Below are 18,026 nucleotides of genomic sequence, written 5' to 3' on the forward strand. Positions count from 1 at the left end.
ACAACGCGCGCGTTACAACGAAGTACCATTACCACGCGGTTATAACAACGAAAGTTGTTACAACGAATTGCGCTGGGGGGCGCTCAAGGATAAAAAATCATTTAATTTACTATCCCAACACCTTCCCTACTATCCACGGGGACTGGTGTTGGAATAGTAAATTATATTTTTTAAATTTGCGCCCCCCCCCCCCAACGCAAGTCGTTGTAACGACTTGCGTTGTTACAACCGCGTGGTAATGGTACGCGTTGTAACAGTGTGCGTGCTAACGTCACACATCCGTGTCAGCCATCTCAACAGCAAAGAACGTGTCATTTGCTGTCACCTTCAGAAGTGGACGCAATGCTTCCCGCACTATGGTCATTTCCGCCGCGCTGTCTAGTAGTGTCAGCGCCCACATCAGGTTCCGAAGCTGTGTTCTCACTATCCGTGGCATATCTCGTTGTTAAAGCAGCAACTTTCTTTTTCTGAAACTGGGGTCTTTGACGTGTAGAGTCGTCCTGCTTGCCTTTACCGTCTGTCTTGCGGGGTTGCTCTTGTTTTGCATCCCGTCCTTTGCCGCCGCCTCCTCCATCGGTGGGTGAGACTGATGTTTCCAGCAAAGAGCAAGGAGAACGTTGATCAGAAAACTGAAAACGATCAGCTGACTTAATAGTAGCGCGGTTGCGCAACTCATATGTACGCTCAGTAGATGCAGGTATTGGGGAAGCAGGACAGGAGCCCTTTTTCTGTTGCTGTTTCCCCTGTTTTTTATTCTTATTTCAAATCTGTTTCAGAACAAATGGGCGATCGTCTCTGTCAGACTTCGCCGATTGAGTTTGCTTCTGTGCTACTTTGGCAAAAGGCTTAACACCCAAACTATTACGGCCAATGGTCTTATAAGCCGCCGTAATAATTTTCAGAAACTAACGGGGTTTCTCGGCATCGGGGACATCACGCAAAGCATTAGACACCTGGTAGCTTACCTCATCTCCCTTGACATTAGCAAGGACGAGATGGCAAACTACATCAAACACTCCAACGAGTCTCATTCCCAACTCAACCGCCGCCTCCGGTCCGTGCTCATCTTGAACACGCTTAACCGCATGCGTGCGGTCGATATTCTGCTCCTGCGCTGACTTTTTTAAAAGCGCACTTTACATGACGAGCTGGGCTCGTCATGAGCGTGCGAGGAGGCTACCTCATGACGAGCCCAGCTCGTCATGAGCGTCGAAGGGGTTAAGGATGGAGGGTAGAACAGACATGGACGGTGTGCTGAAGCACTTAGCATAGACTGCCGCAAAAATCATACCCCATCAGTCACTTCCAGCACTAAGGGCCCGATGTAGGTCGGTCGGTAACGGTCGAAAATCGGTATTTTCGGCCGTTACCGATCGGAATAGAGACAACGGGATGTAGGAGGCCGAAATCCTGCGAAATTGGCGATTTTACCGAATCGGAAAGTCACCGAGTCGGTCGGATTCCGAATCGGAAAAAAGTAGGAATCGGAAAAAATCTCCGATTCGGTAGATTACCTAATCGGAGATTTTTCCGATTCCTACTTTTTTCCGAATCGGAATCCGACCGACTCGGTGACTTTCTGAATTGGTAAAATCGCCGAATTGGTATATATTCCGAATCGGTGAAAATCCGATTCCATGCGAAAACCCTAAGATTGAGATGTAGGTAAGCACTGAAATACCGAATTTGCTCCAAATTCGGTATTTCAGAGTCGGAAATTACCATGGATTGGAATCAGGTGGTAACCAGGTGCAACCTATAAAAAAGGACCCAAAATGCAGTTCTACTTGCAACATGGCAGCTTTCTATGTCATAGCAAGACGGCTACGGCTACAGCAGGAAGGAGAGAGGGAATGGCAGAGAGAGGAGCAGGTGTACAGGCAGAGGGTGACCCTGTGCCTGCTGACAGATCCAGAGATCCTACAGAGGTACAGGCTGGAGGCAGACACCATTAGAGACCTCATCAGGGACCTCCAACCCCTGTTGCAGCACCCCACCCCAAGGGCACACGCAATCCCTGTGCAGGTGCAGGTGCTATGCTGCCTACACCTGCTGGTGTCTGGCAGCTATCAAAGTGTAGTTGCTGTGGCAGGAGGGGTGACCCAGAGCAGCCTGTCAAGGTTCTTCCACAAGTTCCTTGATGCCATGATCCAGAGGATGGACCACTACATTTCCTTCCCTTCCACCCATGCAGAACTGGCACAGACAAAAGCGGAATTCTATCAGATGGCAAGATTCCCCCACATCATTGGCTGCATAGATGGCACACACATACCGATTTGCCCCCCTGCTGACACCGAATACGTATACCGCAATCGGAAGTCACGGCACACCATAAATGTGCAAGTGATATGCAATGCCAAGTGTGTGATCACTGACCTGGTTGCAAAGTTTCCGGGAAGTACCCATGACTCCTATATCTTCCAGAGTAGCGGAATTTATGCACGGCTGATGGCAGGGGAATTTGGCGAAGGATACCTCCTAGGTAAGACACAGTGTCAGACCCCCATAACCAAAATTGCAGTGTGAAATACATGTATGCATGTGAGTAATGTTACCCCTTCTCCTTCTAGGCGACAGTGCATATGCCCTACGCTCGTTCATTCTCACACCTTACCTCAACCCCTCAACACCCAGCCAAAGGAGGTACAACCGTGCCCACAAAAGCACGAGGAACGTAGTGGAAAGGACCTTTGGCATCTGGAAGAGCAGGTTCAGATGTCTGCACAAGAGCGGAGGTGCAAGGCAATATACCCCCATCACCTGCTGCAAGATTATTGCTGTCTGTGCAATGTTGCACAACCTTGCAGTCAGGAAAGGCACTGAGGTAGAGTTATCCGACTACGAGGACCCTGACGATGACAATGCTGTGCCACTACCACTACCTGCTGGAGTCTCTGCACCATCTGACAGCAGATACAGGCGTCAGGAGATCACAGACAACTATTTCTGAGTGAGTACAGATGCACAAACAGGTCAATGTATGTTTTCAGAAATTAAATTTAATAATGTTGCATCAACGTTACTGCACTGATGTGCAACAAAAGAAAAGTTAAACAACAAGGGGTAGGAATGTCCAATGTCCGGGTTGCCTCACCCGCAGTGGCAGTCCTATTTTTTGCTGCGCTTAGCAGGCCCTTCTGAATGCCCTGCAGCCTCAGCTGAGCGCCTGCTGCTCCGGCGCGGCTCTGACGCAGCGCTGGCCGGGCTGCTGCGGCTGCTGCTGTCCCCAGCCTCGCCCAGGACGGGATTCACTACGGTGTTGGAGATGAGTAGTGTCTCCATGGCGGTTGTAATACGGCCCATGCCCCTAGTGACCTCGGACATGTTCTGTGTGAGGCTGGCCTCCATGTTTGCCCCACGTTGGCATAGCTGGGCAGTCGCAGCCGCAAGGCGGTTGAGTGACCTGTTCGTGACTCGTGCATCCCTGCGACGACTCAGCTCATGGTCATCCAACCTGTTGCAGAGCTGGGTGATGGCAGTGGTCATTCGGCCAATTGATGTCGCTATTTCCTTGTTGCTGTCAACGAAGGTCTTGAAGCCCTGTGTCATCTCACCCATCTGCAGGTTGTGCAGGCGCAACTGGCGATGGCAGGCCAGGATGGATTTCGCCTGCATCCTCTGTATCGTGACCATGCTGGTCTCCAGCCCTGCGAAGACGCTGCCTCCCGGTGCTGGTATTGGGCTGCTGGTAGCACGTGGCCTACGTGGAATCCTGCTGCCCTGCTGTGTGTGCTCTGGTGATGCTGGTGTCACGGGGTCTTGTGCAGGAGCCTGACCCGCTGCCCCCTCCATGATGACTAATGGAGCTACTATTCTCCTCCGGGCCGGGGAAGTGGCAGGTGCAGGGTGGCTCTGTGGTGGTGTGTTCTCCGGGGAGAATACCAATGAGGGCGACTGAGACTGAGACAGTCGGGGGGAGTGTGGAGTTGTGAGGGAATGTCCAGTGTCCTCCTCATTTGCCAGGGCACAGCTGTTGTCCTCCTCCTCCTGTGCTGCTGCACTGGTGCTTGCCACCGCCGCACTGGCTGTTGGTGCTGGAGCTGGTGCTGGAGCTGATGCGGCTCCCCCGCCTGATGGTGCCCCTAGGTACAAAGAAGTATTTGTCAAGTGGGTGCTAATGTGTTCCAGTCACCACTATTAAAGCATTGCACATCTCATTACAAACACGTTGATGCTGTATTACAGTTATTTATCTCATGCTTCTGCTGTGGCATTTTTGGTAACTTTTGCAGAGTACATTTGGCAAGATGCATTGCTCATGTCTGTTGCTAGCAGTACTGGCCTGGGGTTTGGCTGTGCATTGGGTCTGTAGGGGAGGTGTCTGGTATGGTGTGTCAAGTTGCGCATGCTTCTTACCTGTAGCTGTAGCTCGGGATTAGCTATCCAGGTCCCCAATTCCCACGACACTGGCCCTCTCGATGGTGGTCGCCACTAGTTCCTCCAGCTGAGTGAGGGGTGGCGCACGGTTTGTTCCTCCTCCAGTGAGTCCAGCCTGCTTGTGCAGGTCGGCCAGTTTGCGCTTGGTCACGCCACGGATGTCATAAAACCTCTTCTTGAGGTCGTCTAGGCTCCTGTGGGTGACACCAACTGCATTCACTTTCTCCCCGATGTCGATCCACAGCCTCCTCTTGGTGCTCTCCGGAACAGTGAGGGACTGCCTGCCATATAGCTGGGTGTGCACCCTCACCACCTCCTCCACCAAAGTTAGCAGCTCCATGGTGCTGAATTTTGGATTGCGCTTACGCGCTGCCTTCTGGCTCTCTGTGCTGGTGTCCATGTCTCACAGGGATCCTGCTCACAATGCTGCTCTCTCTGTGTTTGCTCAGCTCAGGCAGCTTTCCAGAAAGTTCTGATGAGTTGCACCTGCCTGGGTTGCCACACCCTGTGGGGGAGGGTGCTTACAGCTCATTGGCTGATGTCTTCAGTGTCACTCAACCTGCTCGGCAAAACGGCATTCTCCGAATCGGTATTTTCCGATTCGGTATTTTCCGAATGTGTTCGGTAAATACCGATTCGGAATGTATAATGCCTTCCTATTGGCCTTTCGGCCCATGGGGCGTATTTATAATTCCGAATCGGCGTTTACCGATTCGGTTGGTTCCGCATTTTTTTTTTTTCGATTCGGACTTGTCCGACCCGGCCTATACCGAATCGGTAGTTGGCGAATCGGTACGTATCGACTCTCGATACCGAATGCTACCGATTCGGTATTTTTCCGATGATTATTTCCTACATATCATTTTCCGATTTTGAAATACCGAATCGGTACGGATCGGTATTTTAAAATCGGAAAATGCGTTTTACCTACATCGGGCCCTAAGTCTTTCGGCAAACTAATAGTAAGAACCCTGTGTTTCTCCACAGGAGTCGTATTAGGAAATACTGCCTCCAGTTGGTCAAATTTCTCGGCAAGCCAATAAGGCATATCATCCTTATCCTGGGGACACTTGCTCATAACCGCATTAACCATGACAGGACTAAGTTTCATCCCGCCAGGTCCAACTGGATGCGCCGCCGCACCAGGGGCCCCACCCTGTATGTGGCAGGAAACGTATAAAACCAAGGCCCTTATAACCCCTACAGCGGAGGTATAAAGGGTCCTCAACTCACCAACGGGTGCTTTTGCGGCACAGGGGTGCGGAGTAAATCCAGCAAAACAGGCCACAAAGTGCCTGGGATGGACAAAGGACCTAATTGAACCACCGTTAAAAAGTGGGGAAGGGCGCCATTAAACCAAATTCGGTGCTACCAAGCAGAAATCGGAATCTCCAGTGTCCTATACAGAGTGTACTCCATAAGCATGACAGTGTGATTGTATGTATGAAACACATTGGCATCTGCATTCACCGCAGGAAATGTAACCCATGAGTAGAAAAGCTCAAACGGATATGCTTCATCCGCACTCACCACAAAAACAACTGCCATGCCCACCAAGGGGACGGCATAAGCCTGCAAATGATTGCGGACTGCCATCCGGCTACGCTGGGGTATTTCAACATCAACCATAATGACACAGCCGAGAGGAAAGGACAAAACTAAGTAATGTAGCACAACTGGGTAGTAATTCAAATAAAAACCGTTTTAAAATGACCAAGCTTGAAAAGACCTATGTAACTATAGGTAGGATTATCCGTCACCACTGTCAACCGGAAACAACAGCGAGGGGGTCGTGGACTGATATAAGCACTACTCGAGAGTCTTAAAATAAGACCACTAAGTTGGGCGCGCCATGTTGCAGGGATTCTGCTCCTACACAGAACTGTGCACAGAGACCCAGGACCTCATTGAATTGTGGTGGACCAAAAAACTCACCTCAGTACCTAGAAACCCTAACCAGCTATCATCAGTGTCACATTAGCTCTTCGTCCTATAGCAACGGAATCAATGATTAGACAACCCAGAACATGCGACTTAGGTTATACTCGGGAATGGTGGAAAGCAATAACACTCTTTCGTTATACTCTCAACAGGAGTAAAAAGAGACACGGGAAAGGTTAAAATATTTAATTTAACGACCTGCTCTAAGATGCAGTATATTTGCTAACATAAGCAGACATATGATTAGAAATAATATGATCAACATTGTTACAATTCCATTAAACATAAAAGGAGAAATCATAGGAATAATTCTACGAAGGGTCAGAGCTTTGCGAATCCAGCACTAAACGTCACTGTCAGTGTGAGCCTATCTCCTCTTAATCCCTGTGCGTTGGGCCTGGGATGTGACCCATATGCATCCCACAAAGGTGATTATAAATCACCACTAACAGAAAAAGCAAGATTGATCCTGCACCCGAGCAAAAAAGTCTATAATATGTATAGATGTCCTAATACATCAAATCACATCAAAGACACAGTATGTCAATAAATAGCTTCCCAGATGAGCAAGGTAAACAGTCGCAAAACTTGATTGTAGATAATTTATTCTTTTTATTCAAAGACACTTTATTCCTTTAAAACATCACAGAGTTGCTTGCCGCCAACACGTTTCATCCCTCATGGGACTTCTTCAGGGCTAAAAGCAATTTACAAAAACACAATATATACAATAAAGGAGAAATCATATTACAGTGATGGGGAAAACAGATCTTATAGTGCCTAGTTTAACACCCTTCCTAGTTAGGAACTAGGTTTTATAAAATATAGAAGGTCTCTTAGGCTTGTGTGGGGGACCCCATACCTCCAATATCAGCAGGAGTAAATCACATCAGGATCTGCAAAAGCTCTCTGTCTCTCTGGAAAAACAGGATTCTTCCAAGTTCCTGAAATCCTGCTTACAGTGCAATATTAAAGGCGCTAGAATCGCGTTGGCAGCAGCTGCATGTATGTTATGTCTAAAACTGAGCCGATGTGCCCAAACAACAGCTACCTTGTTATGATAACCTTGGAGGCTTTAGCACTCACGGTGCAGACTAGGGTCGCGATGTAAGTCTAGCAATCAGAGTACTTGTAAAGCGCATTACTTACCCGTGGGGGTCTCAAGGCGCTGGGGGTTGGGGGGGCGGGTGCTGCTACTGCTCGGGTCTTGAGGAGTCTTCTGAAGGTGAGAAGGTCTTGGGTCTGCAATAGGTGGGTCGGGAGAGTGTTCCAGGTCTTGGTGGCGAGGTAGTAGAAGGATCTGCCGCCGGAGGTCTTTCGATGGATGCGGGAACAGCGCGAGCGTGCGGCTGGCGAAGCGGAGCTGGTGGGTGGGGGTGTAGAAGCTGAGTCTGCTGTTCAGGTAGGCTGGCCCGACGTTGTGGAATGCCTTTTGTGCGTGGGTGAGGAGCTGGAAGGTGATCCTTTCGTCGACGGGGAACCAGTGTAGGTCTCTCAGGTGGGGGGTGATGTGGCTGTGGCAGGGGATGTTGAGGATCAGTCGGGCGGAGGCGTTTTGGATGCGTTATAGTCGACGCAGGTGTTTGGCTGGGATTCCTGCGTAGAGTGCGTTGCCATAGTCCAGTCTACTGCTGACGAGGGCCTGTGTCACTGTTCTTCTTGTGTCGGTCGGGATCCACTTGTAGATCCTGTGGAGCATGCGGAGGGTGTTGTAGCAGGAGGAGGAGATGGCGATGACCTGCATTGACATGGTGAGGGAGGAGCCAAGGATGAATCCTAGGTTGCGTGCGTAGTCGGTGGGTGTCGGTGCTGTTCCCAGCGTGGTCAGCCACCAAGAGTCATCCCAGGCTGAGGGGGTGGGTCCGAGGATGATGACCTCCGTCTTGTCCGAGTTCAGTTTCAGGCGGCTGCTCCTCATCCAGTTGGCAACGGCCTTCATTCCCTCGTGGAGGTTGGTTTTGGCAGTCTGCAGGTGCTTGGTGAGGTAGAGGATAAGCTGGGTGTTGTCGGCGTAGGAGATGAGGTTGAGGTCGTGATGGCGGGCCACTTGTGCGAGGGGGGCCATGTAGACGTTGAACAGCGTCGGGCTGAGAGATGAGCCCTGGGGGATGCCGCAGATGATGTCGGTGGCCTCGGAGCGGAAGGGTGGGAGGCGGACGCTTTGGGTTCAGCCGGAGAGGGAGGATGTGGTCCAGTCGAGGGCCTTCTCTTGGATTTCGGCTTCTTGGAGGCGTGTCTTTAGTGTGCGGTGGCAGACTGTGTCAAAGGCAGCTGACAGGTCTAGGAGGATGAGGGCTGATGTTTCGCCGTTATCCAGTTGACATCTGATGTCGTCTGTGGCAGCGATGAGGGCTGTCTCAGTGCTGTGGTTTCATCTGAATCCGGACTGGAACGGGTCTAAGATGTCGTTGTCCTCGGGGTGGCGGGTCAGTTGTATGTTGACAATTTTCTCGATGACCTTCGCCGGGAACGGGAGCAGGGAGATGGGCCGGAAGTTCTTGAGGTCCTTGGGGTCCGCCTTGGGCTTCTTGAGGAGGGTGTTGATTTCGGCGTGCTTCCAGTTTTTCGGGAATGTCGCTGTCTCGAAGGAGATGTTGATGACCTTCCGTAGCTGGGGTGCGATGGCTGCGTCTGCTTTGTTGAACACGTAGTGTGGGCTGGGGTCTGATGGTGATCCTGAGTGGATGGAGTTAATGATCTTGCGTGTCTCGTCGTCGTTGACGTTGGACCAGGAGGTCAGGTGGTTGGTGTGGGTGGTGTTCGTAGCGGTGGGGTCAGGCGTAGTCGGGACGGTCGCTGTGTTGAAGCTGTTGTTGATGTCAGCGATCTTGCGGTGGAAGAAAGTGGCCAGTGAGTCGCACAGTTCTTGTGATGGCGGGATGTCGTTGGTGTTGGCGCTGGGGTTGGAGAGTTCCTTCACGATGCTGAAGAGCTCTTTGCTGCCATGTGCGTTGTTGTCCAGGCGGTCTTTGAAGGAGGATCTCTTGGCTAGTCTGGTGAGGTGGTGATGTCTGCGGGTGGCTTCCTTGTGGGCTGCGTGGCTGTCCGGGGTAGTTCGTGGAGCCATTTCTTCTCCAGTTTTAGGCAAGCACGTTTGGAGGTCTGGAGCTCTGCAGGGAACCAGGAGGCTTTCTTGCTGGTGCGGATGTTGTGGAGTTTTTGAGCGGGGCGAGGTTGTTGGCGCAGTCGTCGATCCACTGTCTGAGGCTGCGGGTGGCGGCATCTGGGTCGGTGGGTGGGTTCAGGGCGAGGGAACAGTGGAGAAGCGTGGCTCAATGGTTAGAGCGGCAGACCCTGATGCAGAGGTCTGGCCCGGGACCAGGGTTCAATTCCCACCTCGGCGGTTCTTGGACTCAATTTCCCCGTACCTAATAATTCTCGCCTCAGTGCCTAGTCTAATCATGGGTCCCACTCTGTGACTCTGGGCAATAGCTTGCTTAATCTCCACAACGGCCTCAGCAGTGCTTGGATGCCTGGCCTCATCTTGGGGGTGCCCAGGAGTGGACATTTCACAGGAAAGCCAGGATGCGTTCCACAGCGTTATGAATACAGCGCTACGAGACCTCTGGGTAGAAGTGCCCTATATAAATACAAACACATTTACATTTCACAGGCTGGTCTCCTGTGACTTTGCTCCAGCAGTGGCGGGGCAGCGGTTGGGTGCGGTGGTGAGTGGTTGGTTTCTTGGAGGTGAAGTGGATGCATCTGTGGTCGGTCCAGTGGAGTTCGGTGGTGTTGAAGACGACGTGGGTGCTGGTGGAGAAGACTGGGTCAAGCGTGTGGCCGGCGGCGTGGGTGCAGTGACGAGTTGTCTGAGGCAGAGGTTAGCGAGGTTGTCGATCAGGGTAGTGAAGTTGGTGTTGCTGTTATTCTCGAGGTGGAAGTTGAGGTTCCCGAGAAGGATGTAGTCCGTGGAGGCGAGTGCGTGTGTGCTGGCGAGGTCGGCGATGGAGTCGCAGAACTGTGCCTGGAGTCCGGGGGGTCTGTAGACGAGGGTTCCTCTGAGGGTGGTGTTGGTGTTGGTGTGGATCCGAAAGAGCAGGTGCTCGGTGGTGCTGATGGTGTCGTCCGTGTCTGTGGATACCTTGAGGGGGGACTTGTGGATGAAGGCTATTCCTCCTCCAGTACCATTGGTGCGGTCCCTGCGGGTGACCTTGTAGCTGTTCGGGATGGCAGTAGCGATGTCGGGCGCTGAGGAGTTGTTCCACCACGTCTCGGTCAGAGGTGTCGAGCAGGTCCCAGAGCTCGACTGCGTGTTTGCGTGCGGAGAGGGTGTTGAGGAGAATGCAGGGAAGGTGGTTAGGTCTGGTCCTGGGAGGTTTGTTTGCTCTGTCGCAGGTGAAGCTGCAGGTGCGGCAGGTGAAGGATCCGTGGGTGCGTTTCGGGTGGCCTGGAAGTAGCAGTGCTTTCGTCCGGTGTTGAGTGTGAGGAGAGTGCTGGCGCCATATCGGAATCTGGCATCGTGGCGGTTGCGGGGTCCAGGGTTCCTGGCGCTGGGCGTGGTCCAGGCGCGGACGGGCTCAGACGGGCTTGCCTTTGGCGCACGGCGCGCCGCTGCCCGCTCCGCTGCGCTTCCACGCGGCGTCCTCCATATAAGGCGAAGTGGGAGGGAGGAGCAGCTGGGAGGCGGGAGCGGGTCGGCAAATGGGCGGCGGGAACGGGGATCAGAAGGGGAAAAGGGGCGGGGCCACAGGGGAGCAGCGGCGGGGACGGAAAGAGGAGCGTCGAGGGGTACAGAATGAAAAAGGGGGCACTGGGCAGCGGGGTGAGGGGGCTAGGCAACAGACAAAGACAGGACAAAAAATACAGTCAGAGGCAGCCAGGCAGAACAAGCAATACAATGACAGGATGAGCCCACCAGCGGCGAACTCACAACAGAAGGCAGCAGCGTGGGGGAGTCAAGGACACACAGGAGGAGCTGTGCGGCGTGGGGAGCGACCTGGCCTGCAGGCAGGGACAGAGGTCGCACTCACTGCCGCGCGGCGTCCTCCATATAAGGCCAAGTGGGAGGAGGGGGGAGCAGCTGGGAGGCGGGAGCGGGGCGGCGAATGTGTGGCGAGAACGGGATGCCGAAAACAAGCCTTTCTCATGTGAAGAAATTCACGCAGCCTAACTTACAACAGCTATGTGTAGTGTCGTGTGCAAAAGAAGCAAAAGCTAAAAATGGCGTTTAAACTTCTAATAAGGCTATGCTAACATAGCAATGTGCGCAACAAGGCCCAGCCCTCACTACAGTGGATAGGCTGTGTCTGGGAAGCAGCCAGTAAAAGACTATTGAAAGGGGGAGAGGTGTGGCGCAGGGGCCAGAGCGTCTGACTCTGGAGCACGGGCCCACGGTTCTAGCCCTGGCGGCAGCTCAGCTAAGCTGAGCACTATCTCACTTAATCCCCCCAAAGCCCCAAGTAGCCTTGCAACCCTTAAGGGGGTGAAAAGTTTGTGCTTTACAAATATGAATTATTAAAGAAAGACTACCAATTTAAACCGATTTCAAAGCTTCAGACAGTGGCTTATTTATGAGAGCCCTGTGTCATTTTTGCACCACGTAAAGTAGTACATGTGTGACTCGGGGTTCTCACTTCGATTTATGAAGCCAAGCAATGCCACAGTTAGTGGCTTTGAGTAGCCTCATATATCATGAGTAAGGCGACGCAGCATAAATCACTGCCTCGCCTTACTCTGTGCCTGGGTGGCATTTCATGGGCATTGTAGTGGGTTTGCCCACGCTGCAACCCAGGAATTTGACAATGCCCCAGATGTACAAAATCTTGTAAACCTAGGGAACTGCCCAATTCACACACTTCCCAAAGTGAGGCATATCTAGGAGAAATATTCTGCAGCACACATAGAAAAGGGAAAACACCTCAATCAAAGGTTTCCTGCGCAAAAACAATCTTGCATGCACTATGGTACAAGGGTGCCAACGTTAGGGCTAGGCTGCCAAACCAGCACCAGCGCATAGAGAAAGGACAGGAATGCACGGAGTTTCTTATATATGATGCATTACTGCTTTTTCACCTTGGCGTAGGACAGCACAGCATGGTACATTGCTGTGCTTCCCTACGTCAAAACCCCATAAATGTCTCCCTATATTTGTACAGCAGTACATACTCAAATAAAAACCTTGGAAAGTAGCTAGGGCAGTGAGTATTCATATCCATCAAGTGACCCCAGCTATCCACTGTGTCCTCAGTTACTGACTTGTAGTAGATTGGAAGCCAGTGCCCAAGAACAAATACACAACATGGCACATATCTGATAGACAACACAGTAAAGCACATATTTTATTTGGTCCAATGAAAAGTAGCTTTATCTGCCCCTTCTAGACAGCTGAGGCAGACATGATAAGGTACACAATACGGTCATTACATGCTGCCCACTATACAAAATGGCAGTAAGCAACCATGCATGATGGAGTGATTTTTGACCCTCCCAGTAAAAATGAAGAGGTTCTGTAAGAGGTGGGAACCATTAGAACTGGTAGAGGTTTTATTCTGGACAGTTGTTGAGAGGAGTTGGGAACTGTGCCTGCCCAGTGTCGAGGAAGTACAGCGAATTGATGAGTGAGCGGGCTAAATGGGACTGGTTCCGAGCCTTTATGCTGTTACAACAATGGGGCATATTTACAAGCCCTGTGCACCGCAGGTGTGTCACTTCTAACATAGGAAAAATTGACGTACTTGCAGTGCAAGGGGCGTTTAAATAAGCCCCAATGTATTCTTTCAGTACCAGTCAAGAACTGAAGGAGCGAGAGGCATGCACCTGCTTGGTGCAACACCTTCCCTTCGTGAGGAGAGGACAGCTGCAAGAACACATGATGAGGTGGTATATTTCTCCTCATAGAATGCCTAAGTAAAAGTACCATGGTCAGATCAGGAGTCTGGAGATCTTGAGTGTAATTACTTTGCTTGGAGACACAGGGGTCAGAGCACTGATCAGTGAGCCAGTTTAATTCTAATGTCTTTGGAGTAGGACACAACAGAGCAGGGACAGTGGAGCAGTTAAAAATGGTATCTGTAGTGTGGAATTGCTCACCTTGTGAGCGCAGCAAAGGATGTGGAAACTGCATGAAGAAAAAAGTTGCATGACTGCTGTCTCCATCCCCAGCGGTGGAGCATGGCTGTCTGTCACACTATGCGTGTGAGCAGGGTCTGACCATTAGGCGACTGACGTCTGGGGCATGGGACTGCAGCATTTTGAAAGACCACATATATCTTCACTTTCAGCCCTCTCTCTTCAACCCTCGTCCTCGGCCTTAGCGCACTCACCCAGCAAAATTCATCCATCAATCGTGTGGCCTTTTAACCAGACATTTATGGTCACTACGAAGGTCAGCAGGTGTATGGCATTGCTTGGTGCAGTGTGCAGTGGTCACTGCCGTGCCATGCTAAGGATTCTGAAGGCCCTATGCAAGAAATAATTTGGAGCTCCTGTTTGGAACAGTAGTCAATTGTGTTACCAATAGTATCAAACGTATCACTTTTTTTTCTTTTAGCCATTCAAGACCCATGATGCCAAATCATTTTGACTTACAAGTTTAAGGTTGAGATAAAGGAACAAGAAGTGAGATAGAGAAAAAGTTCACTTTGCCAAGTGTTGCTTGGAAGGTGGGGGCTCTAGGCAATTGCTCACTTTGCCCTTGTCTTAAAGCATACCTGCTGCCATACAAGTCCAGGCTCTTGAAAGAATGCTGGAATTATGTATCCATAATGCCCTTTTATTCCATTCACGTACACTGTGTAATTGTTCATTTTTACAACCTAACGAATACTAATTATGATCACAGAATGGCTTGCAATAAGACTGATGACCATACACCCGGAGGCACCATCTTTCGAAATGTGGCGTGCAAGATTTTATAATACATTTAATATGGAATATAGCTTATATTCTGTCAAAGGTTTAAGAAAGTGAAAACTTGGTATTTATATTTGGAGGGCTAAGTCTGAGCATATGATCGGATGCATCTAATCTTGTCTGCGCTATGAGCTGATTCTTTCTTTTGTCTTTTTTATGCGATATGTTTCTATAAATGGTTTGATACTGTGTATTTCAATAAAATAAAATAAAAAAATTAAAAAAAAGACTGATGACCAATAAATTGCAGTGATGACGCAAAAGTGTTTTCCTAATCATGAAAGAATAGGGCTTCTCTACATGAACACAACACTTGTTTGTTTCTGTTACTGCTCAATGCTAAATGTACTTCTAATTTGCCCTTTCAGATGGAGGGATGTTTTGGGTCTCACCTGGACCTGTATTACCCTACTACTGGCAGCCAAGTTCTTCAGAGGTTGAGATGGCAGCTTACGCACTGCTATCCTGCTGTCAGCAGAACAGGACCAATGAAGGCATCCCAATCATGAAATGGCTTAGTCAACAAAGGACCCAACTTGGCGGTTATGCTTCTACTCAGGTAGGGATTGATTTTTAATAATAAGAAAAGCAAAGATCTACAAGGAAAGACACATAGGACAACTGCTGAAGACCCACTGTTAATTGTTTACATTGCATTGTGTAGGACTTCATTGTTTTATCATATGATGTGTTGTTGCTAGAGATGCTTCATTGACAACAGTCTGGATCCAAAATATTAGACCGAAGATGGAAGAAGAAATAGCCAGATATAATGCTAGTATCTGGTTTACTAATATGTATTGTGTATGCATGTATGTATGTATGTGTGTGTTGGGGTACTATTACAGTGGAAACCTAGCTAAAGAGAAACAAAGTGTGGTACAGTGATTGTTGAACAGAAAAGCAGCAGAGAACATGATCTTAGACAGACACTACTGAGGAAGGTGTGCATAAAGAGAGGATTTGCAAAAAGGACACAGGAAGGGAAAAAAAAGGTATTTATGTACTTCATAGAGGTGCATAGTTGTATTACTAGTTGGAAGTCATCTACATCGACAAGGAAAGCAAAATCTTGAGCTCTACCATCTGTTCTGAATTTGAAATTTGGTCTCCATGAATTTAGTTCAGAGGTTAAAATGTAGAAGACAGACATATCCAAAACATTGATGCAAGACACACTGACAGAATAGAAATGGATAATATATCTATCTAATTTCGGAAAGGAACAAACGTTGTGAACGTGGGAAATCTGAAGAGTCTTTGCCCAAGGTCAGTCTAAGAGGCTCAGTGCAAGTGTTTTTGCTACTCTTAGCATACTGCCATTTTGGCCCTATTTCCACTGACAATGAAGTCGTGTTAAATACATTTAGGGAGAATCTGCACCTTGTTGAAAGTGGGATTATATGCAAATTCATGGAATAGCCTATGGGTACCACTGGTTCTGCCAAGGCTGCAGACTTAAACTACTTTGCAACAACGAACAAGTGTTGCTCACCAACAGAGTCCTCAACTTTGTTGGGGTATTTGGAACTACCAAACACGATGCTCCATTTAACAGGGGTGATTACCATACCCATGACCAGTTAATGAAAATACTAATAGTGACAGCTGATTCTAATAGTGAGGTATAGGTCTTATTTAATTGATCCTTTTGTGGAGACTGCTAGCTTTCCCTGGTAAATCCATGTAGTTTATCATGGCTGAGTGCCTTCATTGCCCCTACACACAAGAGACTCAAATGTGCTTGTGTGTACTGGGTGGGTACAAATTAGATTGTCTCTGCATGTGACAGGCCCTGTGCATATAACTAGCCCCTAAACTTGTAGGAATCTTTAGAAGGTTAGTGGTACCATAGATGGATGTCTATTGTTCTTCGCAATGCTGCATTGTGTTACTTATTTAATTCCCCACTCCGTCCTCCTCTGCGGACTTGTTTCTTTTCCTATCATGTATGGAATCCATTTTGTCGTATTCAGCTTTTACTGGAATTCTTTGCAAAGTCAGGTCAGTGTCTGGATTTGTATAGACATGCAGATAAAAGACCTTTTGTTACAGTTGTTATACATTTACTGAGCTCTAACAGGCCAACCTGTGGACTGTTTAAAGAACAACTGTACAAAGACAGTGGTCAAAGACAGCCAAAACGCGTTCCAGTTTTAATGCTAGTGTTGTTGGTGAATAAATGAGTTAATTGAAAGGGGCGTGGCCAAGATGGCGGTGTGAGCGGACGTGTCTTGCTGAGCTCCCGCCGCCGGCCGCCACTTAATAGATACTAAAGCACCCTTCCGGGTCCCGAGAGGCTTCATTGGGGCCCCAGACCAGTTGCCAGATTGGTGAGGACATTTGTGAGGTGGCGCTGCGGACCGGCTATACTGGGTCCGGACCGAATCCTGACAAGAGCTCTGCGGCCCGCAGGGGCCTGTGGCGGCCGGAGCTGCGGAAACGAGGCCGAGAGGGGCGGAGCCATACAGCCGACGCCGAGGCCTCCCTGACGGGAAGCGGCAGGTCCGACCCGCGCGGCTGAGCGCGAGGCCTCGCGCGGCTTCTCCGTGGAGGCTTCTGCGGACCTGCCAGATATATACGCCGTCACAGCCGGAGTCCCTGGGCCGCACACGGGACTGTTGGAGAGCGGCAACGGGGATAGTTGCGGCGCCGGGCGAGCCCGGGAAGCGGCTTGAGGTGAGGAGAGGGGGGAGAGAGAGACGACCCCCCCCAGGTGACTCGCCGCTCCGGTCTGCAGCTCTGGGACAGCCGTGGGCAGCTACAAACGGCGCCGACACCCTAGCTGTGGACTACCACCCTTGGAACCTCCCCCGGTCCCGGAGGTGATTTTTGAACTGAGTGCCGCCATTTTAGGGCCGGGTGCTTGAGGCCCGTGCAGCGCCCGAGCAGGAATCACCCTTTGCCCCATCTGGCTGGTGCCCACGTGCCTTCACTACAGCCACACTTCTGCCCCCCCACACATACGGGGGTGCGGGTTGGAACTGGCACCTGCTACAGCCTCGGACATTGGAGGTGGGCAGGGGAGCCCCCACCCTACGCAGCAGAAAGCGTGGGGCGGCGGGGGATAGTGTGGAGATCCCGGAGTGGTGCCGCTGCCACGATGGCCCCCGGCGTGTGCCGCTCCAATCGAGGCCTGGGTGGCGGTCGGTTGCCACGTGGTCACTGAGGTGCGGTGACCTGGTAGCCGCCATTTTGAGACATCACCCGGCCCAGTGATTGGCTCTCCCACACGGACTGCATCGCCTGGATTAGCACCTCGAACACTGTCTGAGGGGGAGACACCGGCACTTAGGCCCTAGCAGCGAGAGCAATTGGAGCTGAGGAGACCGCCAGCGGTCCACGGGGGCTGGACTCTTAGCCCCAGGCTGTCTGGTACTTATCTACCGGTGCTGCGGCGAGCTTCCGGCCCGATCCACCCTGGCCTGTTCTGCTGGCAGGCCTGGGGAGTATGGCGACTGGCAGAGTGCGCAAGGACAGGACCATAAAGGACTTGCTCACACCCATCACCATGGGGAAGAAAACAGACCCTCACAGCGCTGGAACCCACGCGGCGCCCACCAAGTCAACGGCCGGCACACCGGGCAACAGCCCCCAAAGCAAAGACGAGCCTGTCACGAGGTCTTTCTTGGAATCTCTATTTGGTGGCCTACGGGAAGACCTCCAGCTCCTTAAGACTGAATTGAAGGGGGAGATTCGAGAGCTGAGGCGAGACACGGACGCCATTGGCGAGCGGGTAGTGGACCTAGAGACGAAGAGCGATGGCCGGGATGTCGAGATGGAAGCGCTCCAGCAAGAAATTATCCGCATCCATGACCAGCAAGTTGACTTACAATCGCATGTGGAGGATT

At 50.8% G+C, this 18,026-nt stretch overlaps 1 protein-coding gene across 1 annotated transcript in view; it reads left to right on the forward strand.

The window, feature by feature from the left end:
* The window catches only part of LOC144762793 (CD109 antigen-like), a 1,211,849-nt gene that overhangs the window by 903,710 nt on the left and 290,113 nt on the right, over positions 1-18,026 (forward strand). Inside the window, exon 27 of the mRNA XM_078648063.1 lies at positions 14,544-14,734. Coding sequence (XP_078504189.1) covers positions 14,544-14,734 — 191 coding nt within the window. The remainder of the gene's footprint in view (positions 1-14,543; positions 14,735-18,026) is intronic.

The sequence above is a fragment of the Lissotriton helveticus genome, chromosome 6, assembly GCF_964261635.1.
Source record: "Lissotriton helveticus chromosome 6, aLisHel1.1, whole genome shotgun sequence".
NCBI classification, from domain to species: Eukaryota; Metazoa; Chordata; class Amphibia; order Caudata; family Salamandridae; genus Lissotriton; species Lissotriton helveticus.